Source organism: Emydura macquarii, unplaced genomic scaffold (genome assembly GCF_026122565.2).
Source record: "Emydura macquarii macquarii isolate MOO-44397 ecotype Brisbane River unplaced genomic scaffold, CSIRO-AGI_Emac_v2 contig_2676, whole genome shotgun sequence".
Lineage (NCBI taxonomy): Eukaryota > Metazoa > Chordata > Testudines > Chelidae > Emydura > Emydura macquarii.
This window is the reverse complement of record NW_027132813.1, coordinates 32,348,470-32,368,537: the sequence shown is the minus strand read 5'-3', so window position 1 is coordinate 32,368,537 and position 20,068 is coordinate 32,348,470. Positions and strand designations below refer to the sequence as shown.

General features: G+C 38.1%; 1 protein-coding gene across 1 annotated transcript in view; it reads right to left on the bottom strand.

Moving 5' to 3' along the window:
• The window catches only part of EML6 (EMAP like 6), a 246,867-nt gene extending 226,950 nt beyond the window's left edge, over positions 1-19,917 (bottom strand). The window contains exons 1-2 of the mRNA XM_067565157.1: positions 19,763-19,917; positions 17,973-18,640 (exon numbers count right to left, since the gene is read on the bottom strand). Coding sequence (XP_067421258.1) covers positions 17,973-18,169 — 197 coding nt within the window. The 5' untranslated portion in view covers positions 18,170-18,640; positions 19,763-19,917. The remainder of the gene's footprint in view (positions 1-17,972; positions 18,641-19,762) is intronic.
• Between the last annotated feature and the right edge of the window lie 151 nt (positions 19,918-20,068).

Below are 20,068 nucleotides of genomic sequence, written 5' to 3'. Positions count from 1 at the left end.
GCAAGTGACCCATGCCCACGTTACAGAGGAAGGTGAAAAACCCCCCGGGCCTCTGCCAATCTGCCCTGGGGGGGAAATTCCTTCCCAACCCCAAATATGGCAATCAGCTAACCCCTGAGCATGTGGGCAAGACTCACCAGCCAGACATCCAAGAAAGAATTCTCTGTAGTAACTCAGAACCCAGCCCATCTAACATCCAGCGCAGGCCACTGGGCACTAGTAGTCAAAGATCAGTTAATTGCCAAATTAGGTTGTCCCATCATACCATCCCCCCCATAAATTTATCAAGCTCAGTCTTGAAGCCAGCTAGGTTTTTTGCCCCCACTACTCCCCTTGGAAGGCTGCTTCAGAACTTCACTCCTCTGATGGTTAGAAACCTACATCTAATTTCAAGTCTAAATTTCTTGATGGCCAGTTTATATCCATTAGTTCTTATATAATTCCTCTCCCTCACTTGTATTTATCCCTCTGATGTATTTATAGAGAGCAATCATATCTCCCCATAACCTTCTTTTGGTTAGGCCAAACAAGGCAAGCTCTTTGAGTTTCTTCTTATAAGACAGGTTTTCCATTCCTCGGCTCATCCTAGTAGCCCTTCTCTGCACCTGTTCCAACTTGAATTCATCTTTCTTAAATGTGGGGGACCAGAACTGCACACAATATTCCAGATGAGGTCTCACCAGCACCTTGTATAACTATACTAACACCTCCCTTTCTCTAATGGAAATACCTTGCCTGATGCATCCTAGGACTGCATTAGCTTTTTTCATGGCCATATCACATCATAAGCATCCTGTAATCAGCCAATATGCCCAGGTCCTTCTCATCCTCTGTCACTTCCAACTGATTCATCCCCCGCTTATAGCAAAAACTCTTGTTATTAGTCCCTAAATGCATGACTTTGCACTTTCCACTATTAAATTTCATCTTATTTCTATTACTCCAGTTTACAAGGTCATCCAGATCCTCTTGTATATCCCATTCCTTCTCTTTATTGGCAATATTATCTCCCAACTTTGTGTCATCCACAAACTTTACTAGCACATTACCATTTTTTGTGCCAAGGTCAGTAATAAAAAGGTTAAATAAGAATGGTCCCAAGACCGATCCCTGAGAAACTCCACTTGTAACCTCCCTCCAGCCTGACAGTTCACCTTTCAGTATGACCCGTTGTAGTCTCCCCTTTAACTAATTCCTTAACCACCTTCCGATTTTCATATTAATCCCCATCTTTCCCAATCTAACTAATAATTCCCCATGTGGAACCATATCAAATGGCTGAAGGTCTTGAATGTGAACAGGGCTATGGAACAGGGAAACTGGGAAGCCACTGAAGCTATTACATCTGCTCTGTTTAATACTTTATGCTTTCAGCAGAGAAAGCTTTAAGTGGCGTTCAAGCTCACTGGCAACTGCCAAATCCACAGATAGTGATATCCAACAACTGGCAACGTTCATTATTGCAGAAACTAATTTAGTTGTGAAGGAAGACTTGCTTCAAGCAAAAATATATTTTTGATTCTTTGAAGTCATTTTGATCACAACTGCAGATTCCTCTGAGGAAATTATCCTCTATTACAACTTATGGAGCTATTTAATTGATGGGGAAAGATACTGGACACTGTATTCTTGAGTAACTCTTCTGCCAGATGGAGTTGGCAGCAATCAGGACTGGGTTCAATACCTAGGAGTTCCTTTCCAACAATACAACAGAAGCAGCTCAAGGCCCCACCCAGTCACCTGGAAAATTACACACCACCCCCTGAAGAAAGAAGACCTATTAATAAAAGGAATGAAGTAACTCAACACTAGTTTGGGAAAACAGCACAAGCAGGATTCATAAACACAAAAAACCAAGAGCAAAACACAACCCCAGAGTACGTTGAGCAGTGTCCTTTGCCTCTCCCTTCTTGCTTCCCCACACCTCCCCCCACAGTATGGCGCTGAAGCCTTTTGCCTCCTCCCGCCCCCAGCTAGTTCAGCAGGGGAGAGTTCATTCAGACCTTGCTTACACTCGTGAAAAATTATGAGTCCCAGATGTGCAGTTTTTTCACTGAGTTATCCATCAGCAGGCTTTGTGAGCAAATAAATTGAAATTTGATGAGGTCATAACTACTTAAAACTGTCAACTATATTTAAACAAAGCACTGAACCATCAGCAGTTTTGTAGTTTCTTAGAAGACATCAAGGATCTTGCTTTGTATATGTCTGTTGGCTTAGAAAATGACATTTAGATCTCACAAAGCCTATGAAATGTTAAATGGCCAAAAATACACATATATTATGGGGAGGAACAGGAAAACCTGAGAAGCAGTAATGTCAACAAAGACCTAGTGGATGATAGCAGACAGAAAATAGAAAGGGATTTGTAATGCCGTAAGGCTTTCCTAAATAAAATAAAATAAGTCAGCGTGATTTGGGATGCATATGGAAAGGCATCGCATCATGAAGCATCTAGAATAGTTTATGCAGTTCTGCGTACTACGTTACCAGATAGACATTCACAAATCAAAATATCAGAAATACTCAATAATAAAATAAGGGGGATGGAGGGATTCATTTATGAGGAAAGAGTAAAGATGCTAATACATTTAACTTGACTAAGCAACAAATAAGGGCAACATGATAACAGTCTACAAATATTTGAAGGGGGCAAAGGAGAAAAAGGAATTATGTAGGGTAATGCAGATGATAACTAGATAGAATGGATACAATTAAGAAAGGTAAAAGTTAAGCCAAATATTAGAAAATATTTCCTAACAGTGAGATATATTAAGTTGAGTCTTAGGGAGACTGTGGAAGCCCTATCACTGTTAAGGCTTAAAACTAGATGGGGCAAAGAAATATATACTCTGGATGAAAGTCTTATAGCAGAGATGTGAACTATGTGATGGGGTGGTTAAAAGCCCTGCACTGAAACAGGGTGAGGAGACATTAATAATGTGCCCTGGAGGCAGGACCTAAAGCCAGCCTGCCTGCCTTCTGGAAACAGAAAAAATAAATCATATAGTTGAGTTTTGTAATATACTAATGATGACAAAATCACAACTAATTTTTCTTCTGACTTTACTGCCCAAGCAAGACAACCCTCTCCTTCAGGACTGATGTAGCTGAAAGAAAATGCTGAAGAAAGAGTGTCTTTCAGCAGCTTCAAAAATTATGATGTTTTGACCTAAGGTTTCATTTTAAACTAAATAAATTGTCTAATCCTGTTTATTTTGCTTACAGTCTTATAAATATTTTATAGACATTCATATTTTATAACAATGTTATTAATAAAGAAAATGTTACAAGCTTTTTAAAAGTAGTGACAGCCAAAGTGCAAACATCCAAATAAATCACTGAAACTTAAATATAAACAGAATTTGGTCCAGTCTGCTTTTGAATTTAAAGGCCACATTTAAAAAAAACTATATAAGCAAAAACAGACCTTTTGTTAGCTCAATAGATCCTAGCAAAGGGAAAAAATGTAATTTTGAACACCACCACTTCTTTTGTATTGATATTGCTTCATTTTATATCTTACTGAAACATAGTATAATAATGTCTACAATAGACCAAATTCTACTTTAAATCACTAGTGGAAAAAAAAATGGAAATGGGTTACCAGCAAGTAACAATCAATGAAATGTAAAATCTCTTCCAACCACTCTCACACTAACGTGTAGAAAACGTAAAGCAAATCTTTGAAGAAAATATATTCAAAGAAAAAGACCATTATTTCTTCCAACTGCTGTGCCATCAAAAAAAAAAAAATACATAATATAATAGGGCTAGAGAGCTTGTCCCTGTACTTTCTATTGGAGAAAAACAATTGTAAAATTCTGCATAAGGTAATATGCTCATAACTGAATTGCTTTATTTAAATGTCCATTTATAAGATAATGGAAACAATTCTAAATTTACTGTGTTATTTAGCACATTTTCAGACCCCTAATTTCCCCCCATGGCAGTGTTACACCTATGCATCTGAAAGGGGTCCTCCTCATGGGAGTACAACAAGGTACTAAAAACTCTATTTCCTATCCCTTAACCTCAGCCATACAATTTTGTTCAGGAGAACATGCTATATTTAAGATCCCCATTTTAATCATTATTTCATTGTAAAACACCCTCTGAGATATATTAAAAGTCAGAGTTTTCTCAAAGACTTTGTCGGACCGTTTTCTGAAATGGTGGGAAACAGATGATAAATAAAATAACACATTAATAACAACAAACTTCATTCAGAACCATTTGCTTCCCAGGCAGTGTTTTCTAATGTCACGTGTTACACTTAACACTTATTATAGTCTCACTTAACATTTGCATATTAAAATTAAAATGATTTTTCAAGATGGCTTATACTTTTTTCCCCTTGAAAATGGAAATTTTACTTGCTACATTTTTGTCATTTAGACCAAGGAACGAATTTCCATCAGGACCAAAGATGAAAAAATTCTTTTAAAACAGGCCTTGCTTTTTTCTTCAGCAAAAGTAATATTTCATGGTATATTTCCCCCATTGCGTGAGATTTTTTTATTTCTAATATTATGAGAAAGATGCATGAATAAAATCATTCTAATCAGGCCATGTTCTCTCATATAAGAATCTGGTAATGGATTCAATTTGCTGTTCAGAAAGCAAAATGTTTTATTTATGCAAGTGTAAATTGAGTGTCAGGTAAGTGCCAAGTTTTTTGCATCAAAATCATACAAGGAAAGCGAAACACTTTTAGTCAACAGCTGTATTTATGCACGTTATTATTCCAATGAAGACTTGCGCCACTTTTTGCCTCCTCCTGAATAGCTAAAGAGACAAATTAACAGAAGATGATGGCCATATAATTTAAACATGCAAACCTTTTAGAATTTTCAGTTCTGCTCCTCCTTTTTTTTTTTTTCTTGAAATAAATAAAATGTAATAAACAAAACCAAAAATAAGACTGATCATAAGTCACTTAAAACTTTGTGTACTAAGGGCAATCAAAATCTAAATTAAATCAAGTTGTAGACAACATCTAAAAGAAAGAACAATTAACTTGGCCTCTCACTGATCTTTGAAAAGATGCAAATAGAGTGTAGCAGCAACAGATGGGACCAGAACCTACACTTAGGACACCTGGCTCCAAAACCAGGGCAACTTTGACTACATCTACACTTGTACATCAGCTGTACCAGTGAAATTGCTTTTAACAGCTCTCTCTAATATGTTTTTAATACTATTCACCTGGGCAGTGTAGAAAAAAGATACTTCTCAAAATCTGATTTTCTAGAGGAGGTAGTGAAGTAGCCACTTTGGGCCCAATCCTGAACTCCCATTGTGTTTTTACCTGAATAAAGTGTTCAGAGTTGAATTCTTTACTAGTAACTTTAGGTAGAATCCTCACCCTTATTCTATATCCTTTGGGGTGAGCAAAAGGACCAGAGCTGCTGAAAGGGGCTCTAAAGCCCCGTTGTTGCTGCCAGAGTCTCCGGGCACAAACACTGAAGAAGAAAACCATAAAGTTGTCTTCTGAGGAGGGTCTTATCCCAAGCTCCAGAGTAGGGATAAGTGGGGGGCCTGATAGGGTGTGTGCAGGCAGCCTGTGGAGATTCAGAACAGTGCTGCAGCCCATATGGCAACCTGAGGAGGCTGTTATAATTTAGACAGGCGCTCATGGCCAAATTGTGCTGGGGGCCTCTTCAAGCCACAGAGTGGCTCAGGATTGGGAGGGAGCAACGGTGGCCTAAGATACTTTGTCCCCTTTTCCTCAGGCTGAGAGTTGTGTTCAGACCTCTAAGAAATTTAGCAGAGAATCTCACCCCTAGTCCCCAACACAGATTCATGAAATTGTTTGAAATGGTTATATCTAATGTACAGAGTAGCCAGGCAAATTGTTTCAGCCTTGCTTGCAGATTGTTTTAAAATAATTCTTTCAGCACCGTGGTCATACAGACAACCTTATTAATGGCCAAACATAATGCCCTTTTACACAATTGAAGGAAAAATAATTATATCCCCAATTAAGGCACTATCCCCAATTGAATCAGCACAGGGCTAGATTAAGCCAAGAGCATGATAGGCCACATCTAGGGCCCCCTCTCCTGGACTCATGTGATTCTATTTCAACCTTTTTAAAAAAACAAACAAACAAACAAAAAACAAAACCAAGTTTCTAGTCCTTGTGGTTAGGAAGAAGAGCTTGGAGAAAAAATGAGTGAAGAATATCCTATTCAGAGCTATCAGCCTGAGTCTGCAGAGAGCCTGAAACAGTAGCTTTGAGGGGTGTGAATTGCCCTATTGATTTCAATGGGTTATTAATTGCAAGACCAGCTACTCTTGGGGCTCCAACAAAACCACCCGTCCTCAACAGAAGATTGCATGGCAAGGAAGAACATAGTAGAGGACCTGCTGCGATAACTGGGCCTACAAATTTATCTTAATTATGAGCTCAACTGTGAGAAAGTTTATTAAATGTCACAATAACGTATAACAATAAATGTTAATGATAGAAAGTGCAAATCACAGACAGAGAGACTGAATTAATCTAAGCAAAAAGGCTTATTGATATAATTCAATGACTGGTCATGCCTAGTAAACAAGAGAGGTGTTGGACCAGAAATCTATAAAAGAAAATTGGTGCAGTGAGACTTAGACCTAATTGGTGGACAAAATGAGAAAATAGGCTATTCCACCCATCACTCTCTTTTGGAGTCATTTAAAAAAAAGTGAAACTTTGGATGGAAAAGCTAGCTACCATGACACTGGCTGACTGAAAGAAGGGGAAGGAGCAAGCTGTCATCATCATGGCTGCCACCCCCACCATTTTCCAGGATCCCAGACCTCTTTCGTCCTAATCTTGAGAGACATCCTAATCAGACAGGACCAAAGAAAGGGAGCCAGATGACACCACTACCTCCACCTGCTCTGGCTAAATCCCAAACACCACCTGGGATGTCAGACTTTGTCTCCCCCTCTTCCCTCTGTGTCCTTTTCTTTCCCTACTTCTCTCCTTTTTCCATCTAATAGGAGTTTCATTAACTAGCCAAAAATATCTTTTTTTTCCCCATCACTGCTCTTAACCTGTGACTAGAAAGGCAGCTAAAAGCAATGTCCTAAACAGCCCGATGCTGGCATAAATTTGCCTGTTCTTGGAGTGGCCGACAAGACAATATGCTGTGTCTGTGTTTTTCCAGCAGTGAGCTGCCAATTAGAATCAACATGGGGAATAGAAGATGCATTCTCTATCTTTGCAGTTCTTTTCTGCCCCCTTATCGTGTGTGTTCATCTGTGTTGTCTTAAAGAAAGCAGAACTGGACTTTAACACCACCACCACCTCCGGCCCATCTCAACTAACTTCTCTTTTCCTGAAAATGATGGTTATCAGAATCTTTAATACCATCTAAGAGACTGTCAAACAAGGGGATTTTTCCTTCTAAAGTCTCTCTCCAGCTAAAGGGAAAGGGCACATGCGGATATAAAGTGGATATCCACGGATTTGCAGGGCTCTACATCTACTCATCCTTCTTTGTGTAAGAAGAGGCAGAAGAGGAGGAAAGATGCTTAATTTCAAAGGTGATACAGTAACTAATTTACCTAATCATGCTTCCCAGTTTCCAGGACTTGGAGAACCAAAATGAAAGATCCTTTAGGTTTACTACCACTAATATTCAGAGAACAATTAGATGGGTATATAAAATACAAGATTATGGAAAATGGCCACTGACTACTAATTATGTGGCTGGCTCTGATTCTGATTTTGACTATCCTTTCATAATTTATATATGTCCTTTTAAGATAGGTAGTGTTAATGTGAAAGAGGCAATGTGGTCTAGTAGTCTGGACTGGGAACAAGAAATCCTTAAATTCTAATTGTAATTAGTGTTATTAGAAACTGGAGACATTATTTATAAGCTCTCTCTCTTACTACAGATTACCAAGTAACTGGTTTATTAAATCTTATTCAGAAACCTTCCTTGAAAGAGAATAAAAAGAAAAATGAAACTGTCTCCTTGGGTCATGCTGGAGTTCAGACTCGTCCTACCTAAAACTATTATAAATACCCTTCTTGTGCAGTAACTCTTTGCACAAACTCACATATTAATAATTATAGGGGTATATATCTCACTGCAGTCAGTATCTAACAGTGAATGAGACTTGCATTATGTATCTGTGCAGGCCCTAGACAGAGAGTTTCTGAAGACTGGGAAATAAGTGTTGTAAAGACATACAGACATACTCTTGAAGTAGACACACCAATGATTTGTATGACTGCATGCAAGTTATATTATTGATCAGTAATCACTGTACAGGTAGTTACTGAGGGCTTTCAAACTGCCAAATTTTAAAAGCCTGCTGCAAACAATGGAGACAGAGTTTCTCAAAAAAAAGGTCACAAGAATCTTTTACAAAAGAAAAAGTGCTAGGCTAACTAAAGATAGAGGTCGCTAACAGCTCTCCTTAAAATACTTGCTCACAATTTCAGTAAACTTCAGTACCCCAATCTTCACACTACAATCTATTTCTTAAAACATTTACTGTTACTGAAGTTGTTCAATTATTCTCCACTCCAAAATATAAATGATTCACCTGTTTTTCAGCTGTAAGATCCTCTATCACACATGGAAGAACAGATTTCAAAAATAGTGTCCAGAGCAATTACATGAAAAAAGACAATGTACTAAATGATTATCGCAATTATTACAAACTTGATAACCTTCCTGTTAAATAATTTTATGGTGCACAAAAAAAAAATCAAACATACCTATGCAGTTTAAACTTATAAACACATAAGATCCAATGCACCCTTATTGTATCTCCATATTATGAAGTAAAGCATGTTATACAAATCTTATCATCATAACAGGTTAACCATAGCCCAATGCAAACTATATAGCCTTAGATCAGAGAACATGTTAGAACAGAGTAGCATGTATTAGATGTATCATGTGATGTTTATTTTTAAATTAAAGTAAACAAAAAACAAACAGCTTTCAGGAATGCTTGTTATAGTGATATATGTAACTTTATATCTGTATAATAATATATAAAAATACTTTTTTTCTAGAAAATTTAACCTGTCACTAGAAGAATGACATGCTACTAACACCACTTTCTTCCAGGTTAGAATGACTATACAAGTTTTCAGAAGTCCAAAAAATTAATTCCTTTTGAATTTGCAGATTTTGGGCCTACTATAATAACTAAGGACATGATTCTCTTTTTACTTACACTGGTGTAAACACAGTGTAGTTCAAGTGACTTCACAGGAGTTCAACTGTTGATTTATGCTGGTATAAATTAGGGCCTGGTTCCCTTCTAAGTTACGACTAAGTTACATATACACATATTAGTTAAATTAGAATTGTTTTAATCCAAAAGAAAAATGCTTTATTCTGTTAAAATAAAATAATATCTTTGTTCTTTGGCTTTAAAGCTAATTTTGTAATTAATACTGCAGATAGAAGGCAAAATCATTTTTTATTTATCGGGCAGCTGCACATTTTATTGTCCACTTAAAACAGCAATCTATTTGGTGTGCCTTATTTCAACATGACAAACTCTTCTGAGGAAACTGATCACATATCTCCCTTTGGTGTTAGTACGAAACACTACTGATGACAGTAGAAGTCAAGAGGTTTTGACCATAAAAGTACTCTGTAAAGTCAAATTCATACAAACTCTCATGTGGTGTAAACTAAAAATTGGAGTTTACATAGATCTATATCTATGTACACTTTACACACAAAATATATATACTACATATATTCTTATATTTACTTAATTCTTTTTTAACTTTATTGTACCATAACGCTCTTCATATGAACAAATTCTTTTGCAGTCAGTTTAAATTAAATTAAGATTAAAAACTAAGAGTCAACTCAGTGGACCATGCAGGGCTAATGCAGAGCAGGTCTCTGATCCTAAAAGGTTTAAATCATGCTTTTAGGTTTAATGTATACTTTGAGATTTAGAATTGTGTGAGGAGTGTTCCCCAAATAAATAAAACAATATGAAAGAACTCTGAACCCAAATCTAGAAATCCCAGTATAAGGGCAAAGAATACTAAATAACTTGAGTCTTTCAAAGTAAGACAACATGCTCATAAGAGTAACCAGTTGCTCCACATGAATCTAATACATATCCAATATAATAGGTACAGACTTAAGTGATGGTTGTCCTGGAAGAATTTTGACTGGACAAAAACACATTAAAAGAGAAAAAAAATCAAGCTCATTTCAGCAAGACAGTATGAATGATACCAATTTTGTTGAATAAGTTTTCTATCGCTTTGTTTTAATAATGACATATCAATCAATCGATATATTGCATAATAATTCAGTTTAATGAAGCTGCTAATTTAAATGATCAATATGTAAATTGTACTTGTGATTTGAATATCAAATGTCTTCCCATTTGTCCACACAAATAAACAAACTGCAGTTGCACAAGCAATCATTCTTATTTTTCTTTTCTACTACCCTATAGGTATCTCTGGGCTATAGAAATATACCGTATTTAGTTGATGTAGTCAATATACAATTCTGCTTGTAGATAAGCTGTAACAAATGTTCAAAGCCTACTAGTTTTTTATGTATTTTTTTAAATATAAAACATCAATTAAAAATATGACAGGAGATTGTGTATATTCAAAGAGTTAAATTCTAAACAAACTACAAATGCGTCTGAAGCAGAAAAATTGAAAATGGGAAGTTATTGTAATCAAAATGCGAATAACAAAAGTAAATATACAAATTTCAGCATCAACAGGAGACTACACAGATTTTAAATTTCAAATGTTCCTGAAGTGCTAACCTGAAGTTTTAACGATATGACTATTTGTGTAGTACCAAAGAACTACAAGGCATGGTAGAGTGTCAGTCATGTCCCCCAATAGGCTTACAATTTAAATGCAGAAGGACAAACAGACAGACCATACATGAGAATGGAGTGGCCAATAGAGTTTTAGTGTTTTGTGGAAGAGGTGAGTTTTTCTGTTTTTTCTTGAAGACAAATGGACCTCAGTGTGAGTTAACAGCGAGCTAAAGCATATGGTGTGGCATGAAATAAGACAGAGAGATAGTAGTCAAAAGAGAAAAGAGGCAATAAGATGAACAGCGTAAGTTTTCATGAGGAGATTCATTTCTTCCATTTGAAACCACTTTAAGATACACACCCTTCTCTATCTCTTAATTTTCTCCACCTGATCAGTTATCCCCAAATTCTTCATGAACAAGACTCGCTTGTTCACCTGCTAAAGCATGCTGGCATATACTGATTTGGGGCACAATACCAGCACCAGGAGAAATAAAAATCTACACTAGAACATCCAATCCACTTCTCAGCAAATGCAGAATTGCTTCTTCCATACACTTGAGGGTATTGTCCATCTCATTTTCATAATAAATAATATTTCATTGATATAGCATCTTTCATCTAAAAGGATCACAAAATGTTTTATAAACTTTTATATTCAGGAATCACTTCATCCACTATTAAAATTCAGCATGCAGTTGTGAAGTGGAATATAACAGAAATTTAACAGTGCCCCCCAACTGTGAACTATTTAGGGCAGGAAATTAGGAAGAATGTCCTGTAGTCCATTGAAACTGCAAAGGACTTTAAATAGGCAGGACACTATTACCCAAAATGGACCTTCTTTGGATTAAAATGTCTGTGTGGATAAATTATTTGGAAATAAATTAGCATTGTTCCTAAAGTTCCTAAAGTATTTGAAATATTGATTTAAATTGATATACTGAAGGTCAGTTTGAGAGAGATATGAACATTAACTTGAGAAAAAGGAAAAAAGAAGTATATTGTAAAGAAGAGCAATATATTTTGAATGAGAAGAGATATGGTTTAAAACTCACTATTCACCTTAGTTCTTCCTGAGTCTTTTCTTTTGAATGGGAACAGTTTGGGGATTACCATTGAAACTGTAAGTAACGGGGTATTATTGCTGTTATTCAATAAGCTGTACCAACTGGTACCACTTGCTACTCCAGCGGAAGTTGCATTTCAGTGGTGCTCTATGTGCATTGGTTGTCATTAAAGTCAGCATATACAAGTCGGTTTTTCCTACAGGTAGCATAGGAAATAATGGTAGTAGTTTGGTTAATCATTCACCGTGTGATGAACATTCACCAGCAGGTACCATTATAAAAAATGATAATTGTACATAAAGTTTGTTAAGTACTTTAGAATCATTGGACATAAGATACACCATGTAAACATAACATTATTACAGTATGCAATTTTTTAAATATTGTATTTTATCCAATGAAACTAAAATAGTTTAACTCCAGATGGTTGATGACCATGACTTTGTCTTCTTTCTTTTTCTCTAAAATAATATATAATATCCCCAGGAACAAGTGGCATTGGTTCAAGCATCACATTTCTTTTTCACAACTCTATCAACCCAGCAAAAATGTGTAATCATTCTCTAATATGTTTTCTATCTTCTGAAATGATCACTGTAAGAAATAAACCAAACCTCCATTTACTCACTCAATCCAATAAATCCAGCGACACACCAACATTTTTAATCTGTTTTAACCTCGCAGCTTGTCAGCACAGTGGAACACATATACCAGAGTACTTACAGAGTTATTCTGACAAATCCCACATTATTATTAAGTTGCAATCTCCCTCACATAAATAACATGGTTTGTTACCAGAGGTTAGCAGACTGGCTTTCTAGTTAATAACTGTAGGCACAGACTACTATAATAAAACTATAATAAATGTGGTGTGATTTGTGGTTTCCTGCCTCACATCTGATTTATTTTTCCCCAGCTAAAATACAAGATGTGGTCTTGTAGATACATAACATTATATTATTTTGGAATATTCAACAGATCAATCAAGGGAAACCCAGTTAAGATTCAGACAGTATTTTAAGAACTGCAGAAACAACAAAAACAATGTAATTTATGAAAATCTCTCATTCAGTCTTCTGACATAACTTCAAAGCTGTTAGGAAACATTGTTAAATACCGTAGAAATTCTTGGAAATTTAGTTTAGATCTAGAAATCCACCAAAAAGGGAAAATTCTGACTATGTTGCTGCCATTGGCAACATTTCTCAAAGTTTCAAAAGATTGCATTTTGTTGTGGGGAAAAAAATTATGAGATGAAAGACAATGGAGTTACCCTAGAGATGAATTTGACAAATTAGAACCAGGTATCTGTGTTTACAGACTAACTGTGCAATTTCAGACATTGCACCAATTAAAACAATAATCAAAATATCAATTGCATTTAAAAATTATAATGAAAAAAATCTAAAGTGATGCAATTTGTATTTTAGTTATTTCCATTGGTAAACTTCTTTTTTTACCTTCATATGCACAGGTTGCAAAAAGATTGCAAAAAATTACTATTCTGTACAGAACTAGACTGGGACTTTTGCCACTTGGGTTCTATTCCTGGCACTACAACTGACCTACTAGGTGACCTTGGGCAACCAATTTCACCTCCCTATACCTCAGTTTCAATATCTGTAAAATGGGAATAATTATACCTACTTTCCTTAGAGATCTAATGAAGAAAAGCTCTAGATAAGAGGTAGTATTATTATTATTAAGATGTTTCAAGCTTCAACATATTATCACAAATTTAGTGATAAAGTTCCTCTTTCAACATTTAATTTAAGAGAGAAGAAAGATGACAATGCGGGTTGCTATACAAATAATTTTAAATGAAAATGCCAAGTTCTCTTGAAAGACTCCAGTTACAGTCAAAACTAAGGCTCCAGACTCTTGCACTTATGAGGTCTCCCATTGAAGTTAATGGGATTCCATAAAAAAGTATCCATACTAGTGAATTTACTTGCAGGATTAAGACCTAAAAGTGTGTGTTGTTTCTCTTATGAAAAAGAGCATTTTGTGGGAAGCAGTCTTAAAATAAAGAAGTTATATAACTTATTGCATCATATTCTTATATTTACTTTGCTTGCCTGTCACTACAATTTGTCTGCTTCAAACCCACAGTTTCATCTTACTCAAACAGTATGATGACCCTAACATCTGAATGGATTAGTGTTACAATTCATCCTGAATTCAGCTTACTACAGGCCTAATACTGAAAAGACTTAGATATGTGAGTAAACTTTGAACTCAATGGGTGTAAGTCACATGTATAAGTCTTTGCAGGTTTTGGTGCATAGGCAGGAATATGCTGTACCGTTACTACCACTGTGTGGTTATCTTGTGCTCCAGAATTTACATGTTCATTTAAAAAAAAAAAAAAAGTAAATCTTAAGCCCTCTGATTCTGAAGAAAGCCATTAAAACCAAATGTAACTGATGTCTATGACTGATGTCTATGATTCTGTGTCTGCCTGAATCTTCAGAGAGACTGTAACAATAGTCCTATGAGGTGTGAACTGCCCCTATGCAGTGATATGATGGCTCAAACTCACAGCAATAATAATTTAAATATCAACATTATTAATTATTTCACAGCTGATCAAAGCACATAAAGGAGAGAGAAAATTGTATTATGAAGACAGCACAATCAACTGTGAGCGACATTTCATTTTTGCACCAGAAGTAGATGGTTCTTGGAAGAATATCACCATTTATTTCCCTCTCTCAGTGAAGAAAGACTATAGCAGAGCCCATGTGATCAGATTTTGAACATCTAGACATTCCACCCAGAGTGGTGTCTCAAGTACACAGAAATTGATTTGTGCGGGGTGGGTCTTGGGAAAGTACCATTACTTTTCCCCACATCCAATTTGAACTCTAAGTATAATTTAAGAGGTTCTTATCTCATTTAGCCAAAACTGAAATGTATCCACTGCCTGGTGTTGACACAATGCAAAAGATAGGACAATTTGTGAACTTGTGAAAGTACAATGAATTTAATATTTTTTAACATGTGACCTTTTCGCTATAGAAAAACATTCATGCCCATGACTTTGGTAAGCACTGCAAGGGGTAGGGGGTAGTGAATCTCATTCTCTATGGATGTTTTTATAGGGTTCATCAACAACTCTCACAAAAACAGTACTTCCCTGAAAGCTTTCCCTACAAAAGAAGACACTAGGAACATGTGGAGGCAGAAAAATCCACACATTACGAGGCCTTCATACAGATTTTGCAGTATTTTCCAAAGTCTAAAGTTTCATTTTTTTAAAAAATACATTACAAACCCCTTTAGTTATGATGAACTTTCAGATAGCAAATGTATGCACTGCTGTTGTGAGTCTGGACATAGAAAAAATAAAACAGCACCAACGGAAATACTGGAAAATTATTCCCCATTCATCTCAATAAGATGTTGGCTCTGATGCCTAACTGTGACAATTTAAATGCTAACATTTTTAAGTACTTCACTGCTGATCATACCAGAAAACATCTAGCTAAAAATGGCTATAGTGGATGCTATGTCTGGATGCTCAATTAATAAGAATTACAAAATGTACCAAAGAAATAAAGACATCAAGTATTACGGATGCAAAAAGAAAAATATTCAGTCAGAATATGTGTGTGTGGGGCGGGGCATCCTCAGTAGAAGACTTGTCCTTCCCTAAGCCCCACATCACAGCAACGTTCCTTTGTCATGAAGAGATACATGGGACTCCTCTTTGGACCCAAGTGATAGAGTGACCAACCATCCTGCAAATCGCAGGACAGTCCTGCATTTGGATCCTTTGTCCCGTGTCCTGCAACGACTACACAATGTCCCCCAAAATACAGTGTTGGGGGGGAGAAGGGGCTGCCTGGCTGGGCTGCTCCGCTCCAGGCTCGGAGTCGGGATGGGCTGCCCGGCTGTGCTGCTCCAGTCTGCTTCAGGATTGGGGGGGTTTAGGGAGGGCTTAGGGCTGGCTGGTGGGCAAGTGGGAGGAGGCACAGAAGGGGCAGGCCAGGTGTGAAGGGAAGGGGTCTCGGGCAGAAGGAGTGGGTGCCAACTGCAGGTCCAGCCCTGACCTTGCTAGCAAGCTACTACTTTGCTAACTACTGCTAGCAGCTAGCTATTGTATGTAGAATTTAGTTAAATGTGTTGTTATAACTGTCTACAACTTCCCGAAACGGGTTATTTTGCTGCAGGGTGAAATTAGTGATCTTGGTTACATTAAAGGGATTTATTTATTTTAATTTCGCTGCATCCCGCGATGTCCCACAAATGAGATCATGCTGTCCTGAAACTGGACTCATGTCAGTTGATCACCATACAACTGATGCAGCTACTTATTTGGCAACAGAGCGCAGCCACTTCCAGGAGTAGAGCATGCTGACTTAACAGAATTCTTAGCCCTAACAGCTCAGGAATTGAACTGTAGTCTCAAATCCCAGCATATTATGCTAACCACAGGTCTAGTCCTCAGACAGTTTTTTTATTTAAATAACTGACATGCATACTACTATCCTTCAAACTTAGGGTAAGACTGGTATGCAGTGTCAAAATGCCAATGCTGAACACCTACATACCCTCCTCCCATTTTATCATCAAAATGTAATATATATGCAGCATGCTGACCAATCCTCTGAAATGTTCCATAAATAACCAACCATACAATTTATAAAATAGTAATAATCAGGACACTATTTCCTTAGCAGATGAAATGCAACAAAATCAAAGCTTTGAATGAGTGTAATAAAATAAAACTCATATATAGATTGCTAAATATGTACCCTGATGTATTATACTTTCTAGCGTCTAAGGAATAAATAAATGGCAAGCCACATAACAGGGAGATATCATGCATTTAATGAGATACCATGGGTGCACTTAAAAAGTTCATTCTGGTTTTAGAGGTATTAGCATTTCCAGAAATAAAACTTAAATAGAGAATGCCACATGGACTGGTAATACCTCTAAAACCAGAATGAACTTTGTAAATGCACCCAATGAAAGGGTGCATAAATGGTAAACAAGCCAACTAAGGTATGTATGTGACAGCCAAAGACATTATGTTGCACGAGACGAGGCCGAGGGGTTTCTGTAAGCCATGACTCCAGTATGATTATATGATAATTGTAGCATTTGGGTATTCAGTGCCAAAACCCTGATGGACACCTCCACACATTTAGTTGCTGGATATGTGTTTTCTGCAGCACTCCGGCACCAAGATCATCAGGTACTATTCTGGATTCCAGATTATTCTGCTTGAGTAGGAGAAGTTTCATCTGTACTAAATTTAGGTGGTAAAAAAAGTTAGCTGTATGCAGCAGAGTCCCAGGGCCTGCAGTTTTTTGTACTGGGGTCCAGATTTTTCTGGTGGAATAGTAGAAGCAACACCTGTTCTGTTTGGTTGATACAATTTCTGTGTGTGTGAGCAACATTTGGCAGGATCCAGTTGAACCCAGATACTGAATCCAAGTTTTTGCAATGCTATCATACTGGTGCAGATCAGGGTCAAAATTCTTAGTTATCTATTTAGGCAGCAGAATTTGGATTAATCCAGCAAGATTCAGGTGCTAGATCTGGACTTCTGTGGTACTGTTACAACAGAATGCAGTGGCATCCAGATTTTTTTTTCCTAAACTTGCTCTTTGTTTAAGAAGTGGAATTTGCAGTGTGGGGACCAAAAATTGGCTGGATTCAGGTGGCAGATCTGGGTATTTGTGCTACTGTTAAGTGGGATATCCGAAGATTTTATTGGTGTAAGAGTAACATCTACACCATATTTCTCTATTTAAACATTATAACTGAGGGATTGTAGACCGACAATTGGCAAGTGTTTGCAGTGCTGTTGCACTGAAGTTTTTTTGTGTTTGTTTTTGGTGGTGGGTTGTTTGTTTGTGGTGGTGCAGTAGGAGAGGCTAAACTTGTTTTCTATTCTGAGTTACAATTTGGGGGCTTCAGTATAAAAAAGATCAGTAGAATCCGGATAGATCCAGATTTCACCTAGACCCTTGATGACAACCTGGGCTTCTCCCTAAAATTACGGAAATATGCAGTCAGAGATGAGAAATAGAGGAGGCACTATTTTACTAGCTCTCCTCTCCCCACCCCTCCCTATTAACCCCACCCTACCAACTGTCTGCCCTCCCTTACCTGATAATATCATCGTTGTGTCCCAGGAAGAATTTCTGGCTGTGCTCTCTGGTGTTATATATCACCCCGACTCCAGCCACGAAGTAAACCACCTCTTTGCCTGCCGTGTAGTACAGGTTGTTGCGACACTGGTGACCCCTGTACCCGTAAACCCATTCCAGACGGAGCTGGCATCTAGGAGCTGTCCGATCCGCCATGATAATCCCTCCCCCCAATCACACCACAAAACCTAGGGCTGCCTCCCCACCTCTTTTCCCCTTACAATGTTTCCCTCTTTTAAACGTTATCAATTCCCGCCTAGTTGCCGAATCTTCAGACTGCACTTTCCAATGCTAATTTTAATCAGAAAACACATTCACGGAGCAAGCCGCTGCTGCCGCTGCCGCTACTGCTGTGCTGCCACCATAATCTTCTGCTGCCCGAGATGAGCAGCTGCTGCCTCCCCGCTGCTTTGCAACCCAGACAACTTCTGGGGGTGGAGGGTAACGCTCTACACGTAAATTAATACCATACAGGTCTTTTCTTTCCAAAGGCAAAGTAACTTCTGTATGTCACCACCACCTGCAGAAGAGTCCGGGCTATGTCTCTTCTAATGCACCTTCTTTTCTTCCTGCAAAAAGAGGCTTCCTGGATTTTTCCTTTTTAAAATTTATGTCGGTAGATTTAAACTGAAAATAAAAAGAAGAAAAGTATATTTAAAATGTAAAATAAAAGTGTATTTAAAATGCAAAGTGCAGGGGGTTTCCCCAGCAATAATTCTGTCTTTATTCTGTCAATTTATTCGGTCTTCTAAGCTTTTCCATCGTGATCCAATTGCAATTGTCAATCTGCATGCAGCATAATGTTAAAGAGAAACAGAATTAATCTAAAACACCCAAACAAGATGACCTCTTCTGCCTTCTGTCCCAAAATATAGCTCTCTCGGAGCAACAATTTAATTCAAACACTTTCATGTTTCCATTTTGCAGCCATCAAAACATTTCAATTTACCATCGAGTAAAGAAAGCATTTTTTAAAATGCTTATTAGCATGTTTTGGAATAACAATTTTTCCCTGCTCCAACACATACGTTCATCATTCCCTTTTCCTTACCCTAAATCCAGAATTCATTTTTTAGTTCTCATCCGTCCTGTGTGGTTTCTCCACATCCTTTGTAACATTCACCTCAAACCACCACTCATTCACCAAAAAGCCAGTCACAAACGTCAGAGCGAGATTTCTGACTCAGAGAAGAAGAAAAGCAAACACTCATGCAGATAACACGGTACCGTCCTAGATGGAAGGGAGGGTGGGAATAAACGAACCAGCAAAAGGCTAACCCATGCGTCTATTCCCATAGCACAGAATATGCCTCTAACCATGTTCATTATCCTCTGTCTATTTAACCTGATATTAACAAACTAAACCAGAGTGTATTGATGTCTGGTAACATAAACTAAGCTTAATAGCTATTGCAGTACTCCCCCCCGCGCCCGACTACACCTAAGCAATATTCCCCACACAGTACCTGACCTACAATCAATGAATCCACACTGAGAGCAATATCACCCTTATGGCAAAATCTGACTCCCCACAAGGAATATAATCCGGCATCACACCCAAAACAACCACCCCCGGTGGTGTAACCCGCCGCAGCAATGCCCCCCAGGAAGGGGGCTGGAGAGCTTTGAACTTCATGTCACAGCCTGAGCCCGGTCCCGCACGGGAGGAATAAAATAAAATAAAAGCCCAGGGGAGCTGATACGAACAGAGACATCGTGATGGTGCCACGGGGATGAGCGGATACTAACCCCACAGCCAGAGCAAGGCTCCCCGCTCCTGGTCTGTCGGTCGGTCGGTCGGTCTGTCTGTCGGGGGGGGGGGGAGGGGCATAACCCAGGGGACTGTGCCCCAGGGAGTGTCCGAGCGGATCCCCCCGCAGCCAGAGCCGGGCTCCCCGTGTGTGTGCCGGGGCTGGTGGTACTAACCCCGGCGGTGTTGGCGGGGGGGATGCGCGACCTGACGCCGCAGCCCACATGCCGCCAGCGCAGCGCAGCGCAGCGCGCCCCAAGGCTCGCTCTCGGTCACCTGGCAGCAGCAGCGGCAGCAGCGGCAGC